General features: G+C 40.4%; 1 protein-coding gene and 1 pseudogene across 2 annotated transcripts in view; both read left to right on the top strand.

Annotated features, from left to right (window-relative positions):
* The first annotated feature begins 1,288 nt into the window (after positions 1–1,288).
* Positions 1,289–5,982, top strand: LOC132118611 (E3 ubiquitin-protein ligase Topors-like; annotated as a pseudogene).
* A 1,732-nt stretch (positions 5,983–7,714) lies between these two features.
* The window catches only part of LOC132118612 (antiviral innate immune response receptor RIG-I-like), a 15,225-nt gene continuing 9,089 nt past the window's right edge, over positions 7,715–13,850 (top strand). The window contains exons 1-7 of one of the 2 annotated variants that reach the window (XM_059528569.1): positions 7,715–7,907; positions 9,306–9,437; positions 9,829–10,010; positions 10,117–10,261; positions 12,243–12,395; positions 12,477–12,578; positions 13,427–13,586. In XM_059528569.1, the coding sequence (XP_059384552.1) occupies positions 7,799–7,907; positions 9,306–9,437; positions 9,829–10,010; positions 10,117–10,261; positions 12,243–12,395; positions 12,477–12,578; positions 13,427–13,586 (983 nt within the window). In that variant the 5' untranslated portion in view covers positions 7,715–7,798. Of the gene's footprint in view, positions 7,908–8,621; positions 8,859–9,305; positions 9,438–9,828; positions 10,011–10,116; positions 10,262–12,242; positions 12,396–12,476; positions 12,579–13,426; positions 13,587–13,850 lie in introns of those variants that run through there. The other variant, XM_059528570.1, reaches the window with a different exon arrangement.

The raw sequence follows: 13,850 nt of genomic DNA on the forward strand, positions 1-13,850 counted from the left end.
TAAATGTTTATTGAAAATGAACCAAATTCGGAGTCAGAGCAACTGATTTGCTCTGATTATATAAGCATCTATGAATGCAGAGAATAATTTAGAAGTTTAGCTTCAGGTGTTCGTTTATAAACTTGTATAAAAATCTAATTTTCAAGCTGCTGCAGATTTGTATTTCTACCACTAGATGGAGACACGTTTCCAAGTCTTCAAAATATGAAAATGCAAAAATAGTATATACAGTAAACAAAATAACACCACATTAACAAAATACTAACACTGTGTATGTATCTCGTGAGTAACGTTAATGGTAGTAAAATAAGTAAATGTACTAAATTTTCCATCGACAAATACAGCAAAACAGTGACGTTATAAGAATAATGTTCAAAACTGCTAAAGAAATTACGTAATTTTTTGAAAAAATAAAATAAAAACAACAACTATATTATACTATTACTTGTAGCCTATAAACAATTTATATTATGAAATCCCTTGTTTAAATATATTAATTCATGCTGAATGGCATTAATATCCGTATTTGCTATTCAAAAGGCGAGAATATGTGTTTTTGTATTTAGTATATGTTTTTCAACTTTCAAATAAATGTATATGTAAATATTTCTAGTGGAAAAAAACAACAACCGGTTGCTTTTTTATTAATTTTATTAGAATTCTTATTTATGTTCTAGATTAATAAATAAACGTGTATATGTTGTTAAAGAGTGAAAGAAGATATTTTTATTAATTTTCCTTTATTTGTTTTCTATATATGAAGAGTTTATTTGCAAAAAACAGATAACTCAAAAATATATTTTTTTATTATGTTATTACGTTTTTATTGTGTGTTTATTATTATTATTATTTGTTATTTATAATCTAATCAAAATAACTCAATTGCAGTTTGTTTGAGATTAACTGAGGAATGCACAATTGAAAATTGTTTAAAACGTAAACCTTTCTGGCAAATTAACTCTTCATAATCTTATAAATATATTTTTTATTTTTAAGAAATAAAAACATGCATTTGTTTATGTTTTTTATTTTTTGCTTTATTGTTGATTTATTTGTATTCATTGCTTTATTTTTTTATTATTTATGTTTTCTTTATATTTCAATGCATTAGTGTTTTCTATATTTTTAAAGAAAGATGATGCATTTATTAATTTAGTATTTATTTATATTAATTAATTTATTCTGCATGTTATTTATTTATTTCTCCCATGGTTTTTAATAAAGAACTCAATGTTTATATTATGTTCACAGACAGTGTTGCGCGCGCCAGGCCGCTAGTGGCGCGCGTGTTCGTGACGTCACCGGAAGAGCCGCTCTGTGTGTTTTGTGTTCCTCAACAGCAGTGCGAAACTTCTCAATTTCTGTCGGTTATTAATGTTTATTTCCCGTAGTTTTGTGTTTTTATCGTGACAGATGTCGCGCTGATGTGATATAGATGTATTTCTCGTGTGAGGTTTGGATTATTCCCGGGTGTTTTCTTCTTTGTGATGATGTGGTGATGATCAGGTGAGAATCTGTTTCATAAAACTAGCTAACGATATCGTTATTTGTTTCGTTTTTGATCAGATTTCGTTCCTTTATACATTTATTGCCTGTCGAGGTGTTTTATAATCGCTGTTTTGAGTTATCGGGGAAGGCAGGAGAGAGAGAGAAAGAAATCATCGATCAAAACAATACAGACTGCATATTATCGAAACGTTTTTAATATTTTTGTGTGATTTCTTAAGATCATAATTCTCAGTATGTCAGTGTTTATGGATGGATGTAGTCGTGTAGTGGGTAATCTTAATATTCAAACATCTTTTTGTGAAATAATTAACAAAATCAACTTTCTATGATCCTGCGTTTTTTATTTATTAACGTTTTGCAGATTTTACAAGGGTTGTGTAAACCTATAACTAACTGTATGCATATATTGTTAAGAAAACCTAAAATATTAAGGATTGCCAAGTTTATATTGCAGTCAAGTTATATTTACTAAAATGCAATCGTAAAAGTGATGCTTGAATATCATTGAATTCAATTGATTTGACATCCTTTTTCATAATTATGAATACCTCTAGAAAGACCTGATGGCGAAGCAGTTTATTCAGGGCAGAACGAAAAAAAAAACTAAATCCAGTTTTATGATCTCACTTTTCATTATTATTATTCAAATTTTTCAGATTTTGCAAGGTTTATGTAAGCTAAGCATGTTCAGAAAAACATGGAATTTGGGAAAAATATAAAACTATTTGTACTTCTCTAGTTCACACAAGGTTGTCTAACGAGTTGATGTTTTATTGTAGATGATGGCGCCTTCTAAGATGAAGCTGCGTGTGAGGAAGAGAGACGGCGCTGGCAGATCTTCTCAGCGTTTATTAGCCAACGCTTCGCCTGATTCCAAATGCCCCATCTGCCTCGACGGCTTCAACAACGTGGCGTCGCTTGACCGCTGCCTGCATCAGTTCTGTTTCCGCTGCATCCACGAGTGGTCCAAGAACAAAGCTGAGTGTCCGCTCTGTAAGCAGCCCTTCCACTCCATATTCCACTCCGTCAAAGGGGAAAACGACTTTAAGGAGTTCGTGCTGCAGCCGCCGGAGAACGGAGTGCCTGTGAACGCCGATCCGCCGGAGCGTGTGCTCCGCCCCCGAGTTCTCCGAGGCCGTGAGAGGCGGAGCCACAGAGTGCAAAACCCCGCCCCTTCCTCATCCCCTCCGTTAGAGGATGACGTTATGTTCGATGGCCTGACGGACGCAGCGGCGCTCGCAGGGAACCAAGACGTACAGCAGATGGTGCTGCGGTTAACAGCTCGCAGACATGGGCGTGGCGAGGGGCGGAGCTTGCGCCGTTTGCGTGATCAAGATGTTGTGGCGTTCCGACGTGCGCTTTATAGGACTGGCGTGCGAGTGCGCAACTCGAGGGACGCCGGCAGGCAGAGGGACATTTCAGCTACATTCTTGCGACAAAATCCCGGCTGTTTGCGACGACTGTTGCCTTGGCTGCAGCGCGAGCTCACCGTTTTGTACGGTTCGCACGGCTCGCTGGTGAACATTGTGCAGAACATCATCATCTCGCGCATCATGAACTACAACATGGAGGACTCGGCCATCCGAGACGAGCTCCGCCCCTTCCTGCTGGCGCGCACCGACCACTTCCTGCACGAGCTGGTGAGCTTCGCCCGCTCCACCCTCAACATGGAGGCGTACGACCAGCAGGCCGTTTACGACTGTCCCGCTCCCAGCTACGAGGAGGGCAGCAGCTCGGACCTTTCTGTTATCGCCATCTCTGAGGTGAGACTCGCATAGGTGCCATAGAATTATTGAAATTGCCACTTTTAGGGTACAAGCCAAAACATGCTGTTTATGTGTATGTCACCTTTAAATGAAAATGAGCTGGTGCTCCCACCTCCCAGTTTTTCCGGAGAAAAACACTGTTTAACACTCTTTAACACTGTTGTCGCGGGATGAATTGACCCCAATTTAGTGAACGTGAAATTTAGTGCATTGAATGCGAATTTTACTGGAGGATCCCTGGCGAAAAAAATGTATTTTACCAAGGAGCCCCACTCGAAATACGCATTGACTAGTTTTGAGTAGCAGTTGGACGGATTTTGTTGTGAGATTTTAGTATTTTATTCGGTTTGGCCAAAGCGGCCATTTTTGTGTCATAGCCCACTATAAAATTTGGGTTGCACAGACATTTACAAAAACCTCAACATCTTACCTCAAGATGGTCCTAAAGCTTCCCAAACTTTTTTTTTTTTTTTAATTAATAAAAAATAAAACAAATGGCCAAGCAACCTCCTTTGGACCATTTGAGATGGATTGATCCTGAAAGCAGCAACCAGAGGGTGTCAAGCTACAAAAAAATTAAAAAACGTAACATCCTGTTCTTTTTCCTCCATTTTTCCTCCTCCACGGTGAGGAGTAATGCACAAAAAAGTGTCCACCAAATACATTAATATTGTTTAGTATGTCTATATATCTCTAAAAATTGTTGGTAACTTTGTGTGAGGAAGAGTACATAATTTAAGTTGTTATTGTGAAGTGTTCTGACACTACGTTTCCGTTTATTGTAAGCAGATCATGTCAGAGCACTGCAGGAGGATGTAATCTGTTTCTGGTTCAGTTTATCCAAGTCTTCATTGTTGTCTTTTCTCACAGGATGACGATGATAATGACAGTGAGGACAATGTCACGGAGAATCCCTCTGCTGTCCAAGAACGCCTTACATCCGTTGCCACAGCAAGTGGAGCGGAAAGTTTGCCAAGTCAGTCAGCGTGGGATGATGAGACGCCTGGTCCCTCATATTCAACCCTCCTCCCCTCTTCCAGCCTATCACAGGATGAGGGGGCGGAGGCAATCCCAAGCACAGCCCCTCCCCTCAGTGCCCTGGATATGACTGACCCTGTGACGAGTGGCAGAGTGTCAGCTGGACCGGGTGAAGATGACATAGAGGAAGAGTGCCTGATTGTGGGATACGTGAAACCAATGGCCGAACGGACTCCAGAACTTGTTCAGCTCTCCTCAGATTCATCTGAAGAAGAGCAAGAGCCAGCCCCCACTGAGACTTTGGCATCAGTTATGAAATCAGAGGCATCCCAAGTGCAGCTCCCGTTACAGTCCCACATGAACCCAATTAGCCCTAGCTCCTCCCCAAGCCCTGTTCCCTTTTGCAATCCACAGCATTTACTCTCAGATGGAGTCGGGTCACACAATATAGAACGAGAGACTGACTACTTGTCCTCCCATGGTCACCGGTCCAAAGATGGTTCACATTCAAGGCAGAGTCGAGATGACTTCAGATTCAGAGGTCACAAGAGGCACAGAAGCCATCGGCGCTCTGGCAGCAAAGAGAAGGATAAGAGTTTAGAACAACCCCGGTGCATCAAGACCCCAGATTGCTCGCCAAGTCACACACGGAGCTGGACACAAAGCCCAGAAGTGTCCGTGTGGAGCTGTAGCCCTGGATCTAAGTCACACAGTAGCGACTGCTCTCCTTCTCGAAATAAGAGCGGAGAGCATTCGTGCCATACAAGAGAGAGATTCTCACACTATCCTTCCAACTCCAGAAGGAAGAGAACCAAGCAAAGGAGGAGTAGGTCACCCGACTTGGACTCGTTCCCAGGACTCGATGGTTCCCACCATATCTGTGAGGCAAAGCGTTGTCGTAAACGCCGTAAGCGTTCAGTCAGTAGCAGCAGTGCTGATTCGCACTCCGAAAGATCCTGTCTGGATAAACCCAGTGGCAAACGCAAATACAAAACCCGGCACTTGGAGCGAGCAGCCCAGCGGCAGCACAAGGAAGGAAACACAAGCAAAGAAAAGCGACAAAGAGAGCAGCGAAGAAGCAGGGAACGATCTCCAAGTGTGGAGATCATCTATGAACGAAGGCCGCCTGACCCTTACTGTGTCCAGCGGAGGAAGAAGAAGCACCGGAAGCGAAGAAGGGAACTGCGTTCTCCCACTGTGATCACGATCGATAGCGACAGCGACCGTACCATCGACTGTCTGGACCGCGTCATGGACATTATAGACCAAACCACTGCTGATGTCCAACAGAGGGATGAGACTCCTGAGCAAGATTCCATCCAGAACGCAAGTTTTACCTTGGACTCTTCAAATCCTCAATCCGAGCCTTCGAGTCCCATGAGCCGAGGCGACCCCACCACTGATGTAGTCGACCACAGTAGTTCCGATTGCTCCCGAAATATGGGTTCCAGTAACCACGGAGGGTTTATACCCGACCCTTTCCCAGTGGATTCAATGATGATGGCCCCACCTTTCGGATGTGAGGCTGCTGGAAACCATACTGAAAGATCTTGTGGATATCCTACCGGAGACAGAGCAGGAAATAGAGCCGAGATCTCCCGGCCAACAGGAACATGCTTTTAGCCAACGAAAAGACCAATCGGAGATGGGACGAGATGTGGAGAACATGGAGAACGAGAACACTGATGGCAGCGGACCAGAAGAGTCGCTGACCAAAACTGCTAGCTAGAACTTTTTTTACAAACACATGCTTATCTCTAGACATTTTATGTTCATGTTGTATTTATAGTTACGGTGATCCTTTTCCTTGAATCTGGTGCTGAATCTCTGTGCCACAACCAAACTGCGATCATGCCTGGATGGCAGCCCTTGTACCCCAACATTAACTCTAGTAGCAGCAAATACACAGGGGTGACCGTCTAGGCTAGTGGTTCTCAGCTCGTGTGCTTCAAGACGCAGGGCCTTTGTCAAAAAAGTCATCCTACACTTTTAGAAAATAATAATAATAAAATAAATAATAATAAAAAATATATATATTAGCAAAACCTGTAGATGTTTGACAGATTGTCACTGGTTTTTAGGAGTAACATGTGAATGGCCCCTAAGGGTAAATATGTGACCCTGGACCACAAAACAATTCTTAAATGTCAATCTTTCATAAGTGAGATTTATAGCTTTCCATTGATGTGTGGTTTGTTCGGAGGACAATATTTGTCTGAGATACAACTATTAGAAAATCTGGATTCTGAGGGAGCAACAACATCTAAATACTGAGAAAATCATCTTTAAAGTTGTTCAAATTAAGTTCTTAGCAATGCATATTACTAATCAAAAATTAAGTTTTGATATAATTACTGTAGGAGACTTAGAAAATATACTTGCTTAATATACAAATTATTTTTGGCATAATAGAAAAATCGATAATTTTGACCCATACAATGTATTATTGACTATTGCTACAAATATACCTCAGAGACTTAAGACTGCTTTTGTGCTCCACAGTCACATATTGCTACACTTAAGACACAAATATGCTGCTTTTAGGGTTGGATTAAGCACAACGTTGTAACTTAAAGATTTAGTTCACCCAAAAATGAAAATTAGTCTGTTTTACTAGCCCTCGAAGCATCCTAGGTGTGCATGGTTTTCTTCTTTCAGACGAATCCAGTCAGAGTTATATAAAAAATGTCCTTACCCTTTCGAGCCTTTCAATGGGTGTAAGCAGGTGTTTGTTGTCAACAGTTCAGAAGATGTGAAATAAAGTGCGTGCATCCGTTATAAAAAGTCCCTCACACAGCTCCAGGGCATGAATAAAGGCCTCCTGTAGCAAATCATGCATTTTCGTAAGAAACATATCATAATAAACAGTTTTTTTCTCACTTCTGCTGACTGTCATGTCCATAATCTTGTCAGAGCATACATGTGATCCTGTTTTAATTTATTTACCACGACCCACAGGCTGAGAACCACTGGTCATTCATCATTCAGTCCCACTGAACCTGGAGAATTGTGTCTTTGTTAACCTCAGGGAACCTCCATGCCTGCTTTACACAGTGTGTGTGTGTGTGTGTGTGTGTGCGTGCGTGCGCGTGCGTGCGTGCTGGTGTATGCGGGACTTTGGTGACACCCTGGAGATATAATTCAATGATCATGTCTACTGAACACACATCAAGCCTTCTTTACAAAAGCTGTCTATCATGTCAGCCAACAATTAATAAATGCATTTAATAGATGTACAACCTTGTGTCTAAAAGTGTTTTTCTTTATGATCGGCGGCATTAGTTAATCATCTCTGTGAGCTGAAACCCTTTAAACCAGTAGAGGTTTGATCAAACTGATAAATCCTGTCTTCCAGGTGATGGGATCCCCTGAGCCGGTTAAGTAGCTGTCGCTCCAGTTCTGTTCAGCGTTTTACTAGAGTTTGGTTTAGTATTATGTGTTTGGTTTCCTCGGGTGTACTTTCGCTTTTGTTTCTGGATCAGCAGCAGTGAAACTGAGGATTAGACGAGAATCAGTCAGTCGTCGAGTCCTGAGTCCCTGCAGAGATGTACGAGCTGGAAAAGGAGAATTTGCGGCGCTTTAACGATCATATCACCATGTTTTTACGACCGTCACTCATCAAGGACTTCATGACAGAGTACCTGGGGAAAAAAGGTGAGAGTTAATGAATAAACACCGACGCAACGAATCAGTTCAATGAAGTCTGTAGCAAACCTGCTTGTTATCTGAAGATGTTACTGGACAGATGAATGAATGAAGCATCCTGGAAACACTTTTAGTTCCTATCTTGTTGGAGATAATGAAGCCTTATTGAGAATTATGTGATATGAAGAGAGCATACTGTAGCTATGCTAATAAATATGTAAAGGAGGCTTTAAGTTAGTTTCGGTCTTTCAGATGCCATTTGCTCACAAATATGATCATCCTCATGCTGTGTATTTGTTATGTTTGTTTTTATAAAAACTCAACTTATACAGTAAAAAAATATTATTTGGAATATATGTTTAGTTTCTGTTCATTTATAAAGTCGCTTTAGATGAAAGCCTTTGATATTAATAAATGTTTTAAAAAATGTATACCCCTTAGCCTACTGTAATGTTAGATTGATTGATTGACTGGTTGGTTTTTATTTTATTTTATTTTTATAATAAATTACATTTCACCAGCCTATTTATTCATTCTGGTCCAATACTGTACGTTTTGATTTATTTAAATATTTATGCAAATATTTTATTTATTTTGCACTATATAGTACTGTACTGTTTTTATTTATCTTTTTTTTTTTTTAGTTCATTTTGACATTTTCACTCAGTTTTTCAAGTTCATTTGTCTGTATATTCAATTCAAAATCTGTTTAAAATCTAAAAAGTAAACAAATCTATTGTTTGGTTTGGTAATGTCATGGCCATTCAAAGTGAGTGCTGAACCAGAGACAGACGCGTTTGTACATTGCTGCATTATAACCAATCACAAACGATTATGTTGAGCTTATGAATGCAATGGCCAATCAGCGACGTGCAGATGAGTCATCGCTGAAACGCGCTGTTTCGTTCACTCGCTCGCTGCCTGAAGTACCTGGCGAATTCTCTCATCAGAAACAACGAAGTGCAGATTTGCGCACGAATGTAAGTGCAGATATTAATTTAACAGTGTAAACAGCTTCAGTGATTTTAATGGGAGTTTTTGAGAGTGCCTGAACTCTGGCTAGACTGAATATAAATGTTCTGTGATGATTTAAATGTCCTTTGCTCTCTGTAAAATTAAAGTGTTAGTTGGTTTCTTACAATACTGTTATTAAATTAACATTAAATACAAATTCAGTTGCATTAAAAATATTTTATGGCATGACACCCATCTGGTATAGGCCTAGCCCATCACCATTTACTAATCAACTAAATCTATAAAGGTGCAATACGCATTTACTTACATATACTATACTATAAAATAAACACACAATTGTGCCATAATACTTGTTTTTTGCAACCTGTCTCCAGGTATGAGCGCTATTCTATTCTATTCTAATCTAATCTACTCTATTGTCTCTGTGCACAGAGATTGTGGAGAGTATTCTCTCTACAGAGACAAAGTCTGTAACCGAAGCTGCCCAGATGCTGCTGGCCGAAATGTGTTGTTTAGAGGAAACTGGTTGGTTTCAGGCCTTTCTGGACACTTTACACGCCTCAGGTGAGCTCAGTGACTTCCACTTCTCATTTCGCGCCACAATGCAGGGCTCAAGAACATAGATGCAAACTCCTTACCTTTCAGTGACAGCTCACCCTTTTTTGAGATCAAAACAGGTCACCTATGAGATTTGCTTAGATTCAATGAGAAAGTGTTTTACAAGAGCACTTGTGATATTACAAGGGAAAATAAAGAACTGTTTCAATAAGTTTTGTATAGTATTTATTTTCTTTACTCCTTACTTCAAAAACAATGTCTAAAAAGGGTATTTTATGTATTTGAGGTTCCAGATGTGGGAACGATTAGAGAGAGGGCAAATATTTTACATTTTAGGTCAGCATTGCTGTCTAATCATGGGAGATGCTGAGGATGTGTGTATGCTGATGTGCTGTAGATTACACCGGACTGCACCACGCCATTAAAGAGTGGAGCTTCCAGGAAATAGAGAAGCTGAGCGAACACAGGAGACTTCTCGAGAAGATCGAAGCCTCAATCACTAAACACATGAAGCCCAGTGAGATGCTCGTGCACATGAGTGACTGTCTGAAGCCCAGAGAGTGTGAGGAGATCCGGGCTGTGAGTTTCCTCTCAAACATACTCTACAGAAGCACACAGACTCCTGATGTATGCCTGTATAAATGTATGTTTGTGTCCTCACGAGTCCGTGCTGTGTGTGTTACAGGAGGAGAATCAGCGAGGTCGTATAACTGCCAGTGAGAAGCTTGTGATGAGTCTCCTGCGCTCAGACAAACCCAACTGGTTTAAACTGCTGAAGATTGCGCTGGGAAACTGTGACTTAGATGAGGCTCTACAGCTGCTGGAGAAAGGTTATTGAATTCTATCTATCTGTCTCTCTCTGTCTGTATATTTGTCTGTGACTGTCTGTCTGTCTGTCTGTCTGTATGTGTCTGTCTGTCTGTCTGACTGACTGACTCTCTGTCTGTCTGTCTGACTGACTGACTCTCTGTCTGTCTGTCTGTCTGTCTGACTCTCTGTCTGTCTGTCTGTCTTTCTGTCTGTCTGACTGACTATCTGTCTGTCTGTCTGTCTTTCTGTCTGTCTGACTGACTCTCTGTCTGTCTGTCTGTCTGTCTGTCTGTCTGTCTTTCTTTCTTTCTTTCTTTCTTTCTTTCTTTCTTTCTTTCTTTCTTTCTTTCTTTCTTTCTTTCTTTCTGTCTGTCTGTCTGTCTGACTGACTGACTCTCTGTCTGTCTGTCTGTCTGTCTGTCTGTCTGTCTGACTCTCTGTCTGTCTGTCTGTCTTTCTGTCTGTCTGACTGTCTCTCTGTCTGTCTGTCTGTCTGTCTGACTGACTCTCTGTCTGTCTGTCTGTCTGTCTGTCTGTCTGTCCGTCCGTCCGTCCGTCTTTCTTTCTTTCTTTCTTTCTTTCTTTCTTTCTTTCTTTCTTTCTTTCTTTCTGTCTGTCTGTCTGTCTGTCTGACTCTCTGTCTGTCTGTCTGTCTGTCTGTCTGTCTTTCTGTCTGACTGAGTCTCTGTATGTCTGTCTGTCTGTCTGTCTGTCTGTCTGTCTGTCTTTCTGTCTGACTGAGTCCCTGTCTGTCTTTCTTTACCTGTCTGTCTGTCTGTCTGTCTGCCTTTCTGTCTGTCTGTGCATGTCTTTCTGTTTTTATGTCTGTCTGTCTGACTGACTATCTGTCTGTCTGTCTGTGTCTGTCTGTCTGTCTGTCTGTTTGTCTCTCTGTCTGTCTGTCTGTGTGTGTCTGTCTGTCTGTCTGTCTGTCTGTCTGTCTGTCTGTCTGTCTGTTTGTCTGTCTGTCTGTCTGTCTGTCTGTCTGTCTGTCTGTCTGTCTGTCTGACTGACTCTCTGTATGTCTGTCTTTCTGTCTTTCTGTCTTTATGTCTGTCTGTCTGTCTGTCTGTCTGACTGACTCTCTGTTTGTCTGTCTTTCTGTCTTTCTGTCTGTCTGTCTGTCTGTCTGACTGTCTGTCTGTCTGTCTGACTGACTCTCTGTTTGTCTGTCTTTCTGTCTGTCTGTCTGTCTGACTGAGTCTCTGTTTGTCTCTCTGTCTGTCTGTCTCTCTGTTTGTTTGTTTGTCTGTCTGTCTGTCTGTCTGTCTGTCTGTCTGTCTGTCTGACTGACTCTCTGTCTTTCTGTCTGTCTGTGCCTGTCTGTTTGTCTGTCTGTCTGTCTGTCTGTCTGTCTGTCTGTCTGACTGAGTCTCTGTTTGCCTCTCTGTCTGTCTGTCTGTCTGTCTCTCTGTTTGTTTGTTTGTCTGTCTGTCTGTTTGACTGTCTGTCTGTCTTTCTTTCTTTCTTTCTTTCTTTCTGTCTGTCTGTGCCTGTCTGTCTGTCTTTCTGTCTGTCTGTCTGTCTGTCTGACTGAGTCTCTGTCTGTCTGTCTGTCTGTTTGACTGTCTGTCTGTCTTTCTTTCTGTCTGTCTGTCTGTTTGTCTGTCTGTCTGTCTGACTGTCTGTCTTTCTGTCTGTCTCTCTGTCTTTCTGTCTGTCTGTGCCTGTCTGTCTGTTTTTCTGTCTGTCTGTTTGTCTGTCTGTCTGTCTGTCTGACTGAGTCTATGTTTGTCTGTCTGTCTGTTTTTCTGTCTGTCTGTCTGTCTGTTTGTCTTTCTTTCTGTCTGTCTGTCTGTCTGTCTGTCTGTGTCTGTCTGTCTGTCTGTCTTTCTGTCTTTCTGTCTGTCTGTCTGTCTGTCTGTCTCTCTGTCCATCTATTTTTGTCTGTCTGTTTGACTGTCTTTCTGTCTATGTGTGTGTGTGTGTGTGTGTGTCTGTCTGTGTGTCTTTTATAATCCTCACATGTTCAAGTACTCTCTCCTGAACTCTGTGCTGCAGATGAAGAAGTAAAGGCATTAAAGGTCAATGAATGTGATGAAGAGCCGGAGGCCATGATTACGACCGTGAGTTTCGAGTACAGAGAGGAGACTGAAGACATGCTGATGAGAGGCAACAACACGAGCGCCTCAGAGAAACCCACCGGTTTCAAAGGTATGCAGCCCAACATGAACACGCTAACGTCACCTGAGAGTGCCTGTGTCTGTCGAAATGTGACCTTTGACCTATGCACAGGGGAAGCTGAGCGATCAGGTGAGCGGAAGCTGAGAGAATATCAGAAGGAGCTGACCACTGCTGCCACCCAGGGCCAAAACACCATCATCTGCGCTCCCACAGGTGCATTAAAGACATCATTCAATGAAAATTTGCACTTTGTATTTTCTAAATGCATGTTATTGATATTAGTGTAATTAATTCAGCTACTAATGTCTTATTTTATATAAAAAAAAATAAGTAATTAAAATGTTCATAAAAGAGAGCTTTTTTAAAATTGAAATAAATGTTTATCCTAATGATTTTTGGCATAAAAGAAAGATGGATAATTGTGACCCATACAATGTATTGCTTTCTACTGCTACAAATATACCTGTGCTACTGATAACTGCTCAAGAGACACATATATAGTATGTGTTAGAGTTGCAAATCTTTATTTATACAGTGAATTAATTTGTCCTTTATAAATTCATAATGATTTGATTCAATGCAATTTAAGGGGAGATTTAATTTGATTCAACTGGCTCTCAATTAATGTATTTATTTGAGTTCATTCATAGGATTATGTGAATGTTAGAAAAAGAAAAACTACTAAATATTATTTTTATATTTAATGGTTATTATTATTTTAAAATATGAAATCATGCTTTACCAAATCACGGTGTATTACATTTTTAGCATTTCAAATAGACTCTTGACCAAAACAAAAGAATCATAAATGAATCACAGTTCAAGTAAATCGTACACCCCTGTATAAAATATGTTTAAAAAATAATAATCCAGTCAACAACCGATGGATAAAAGCTTTCATGTATTTGTCCATTTATTAGCTTTTACTGTACATCTGTTACATTCATATGCATCACAGTATGAAAGTAAATATTGGTCTAAAGATTCTGTTATTAATTTTTGATTAAGAAAAATCAGGCATGCATGAATGACCTCATGACTTCCACTCAACTTTCCCTTAGGTTGTGGAAAAACTATTGTGGCTTTGGCCATCAGTGAATATCACCTGAAGCAGTTTCCTGAAAGAGCAAAGATCGTGTTTTTGGCAACCAAGGTCGATGTCTACGAACAGCAGTACAAACTTTTCAAGGAGCACTTTTCCAGCAAGGATCCAAACATCAGGCACGATCACACACACACACACACACACACACACACACACACACACACACACACACACACACACACACTCACACACACTCACTCACTCACACACATACATGTAAATTCATTCATTAAGGAAACAATGCTGTGTGTTGATGCTGAGATGCACAACATGGCATTTTTCTTTAGCGAAATAGACCATAAAAAGACAATATTGTATTTACAATATAAGCCACTTAATATTAACTTCTTGTTTATTAAATAATTGCGCTGACATGAAGT

The sequence above is a fragment of the Carassius carassius genome, chromosome 37 (assembly GCF_963082965.1).
Source record: "Carassius carassius chromosome 37, fCarCar2.1, whole genome shotgun sequence".
Taxonomy (NCBI): Eukaryota; Metazoa; Chordata; class Actinopteri; order Cypriniformes; family Cyprinidae; genus Carassius; species Carassius carassius.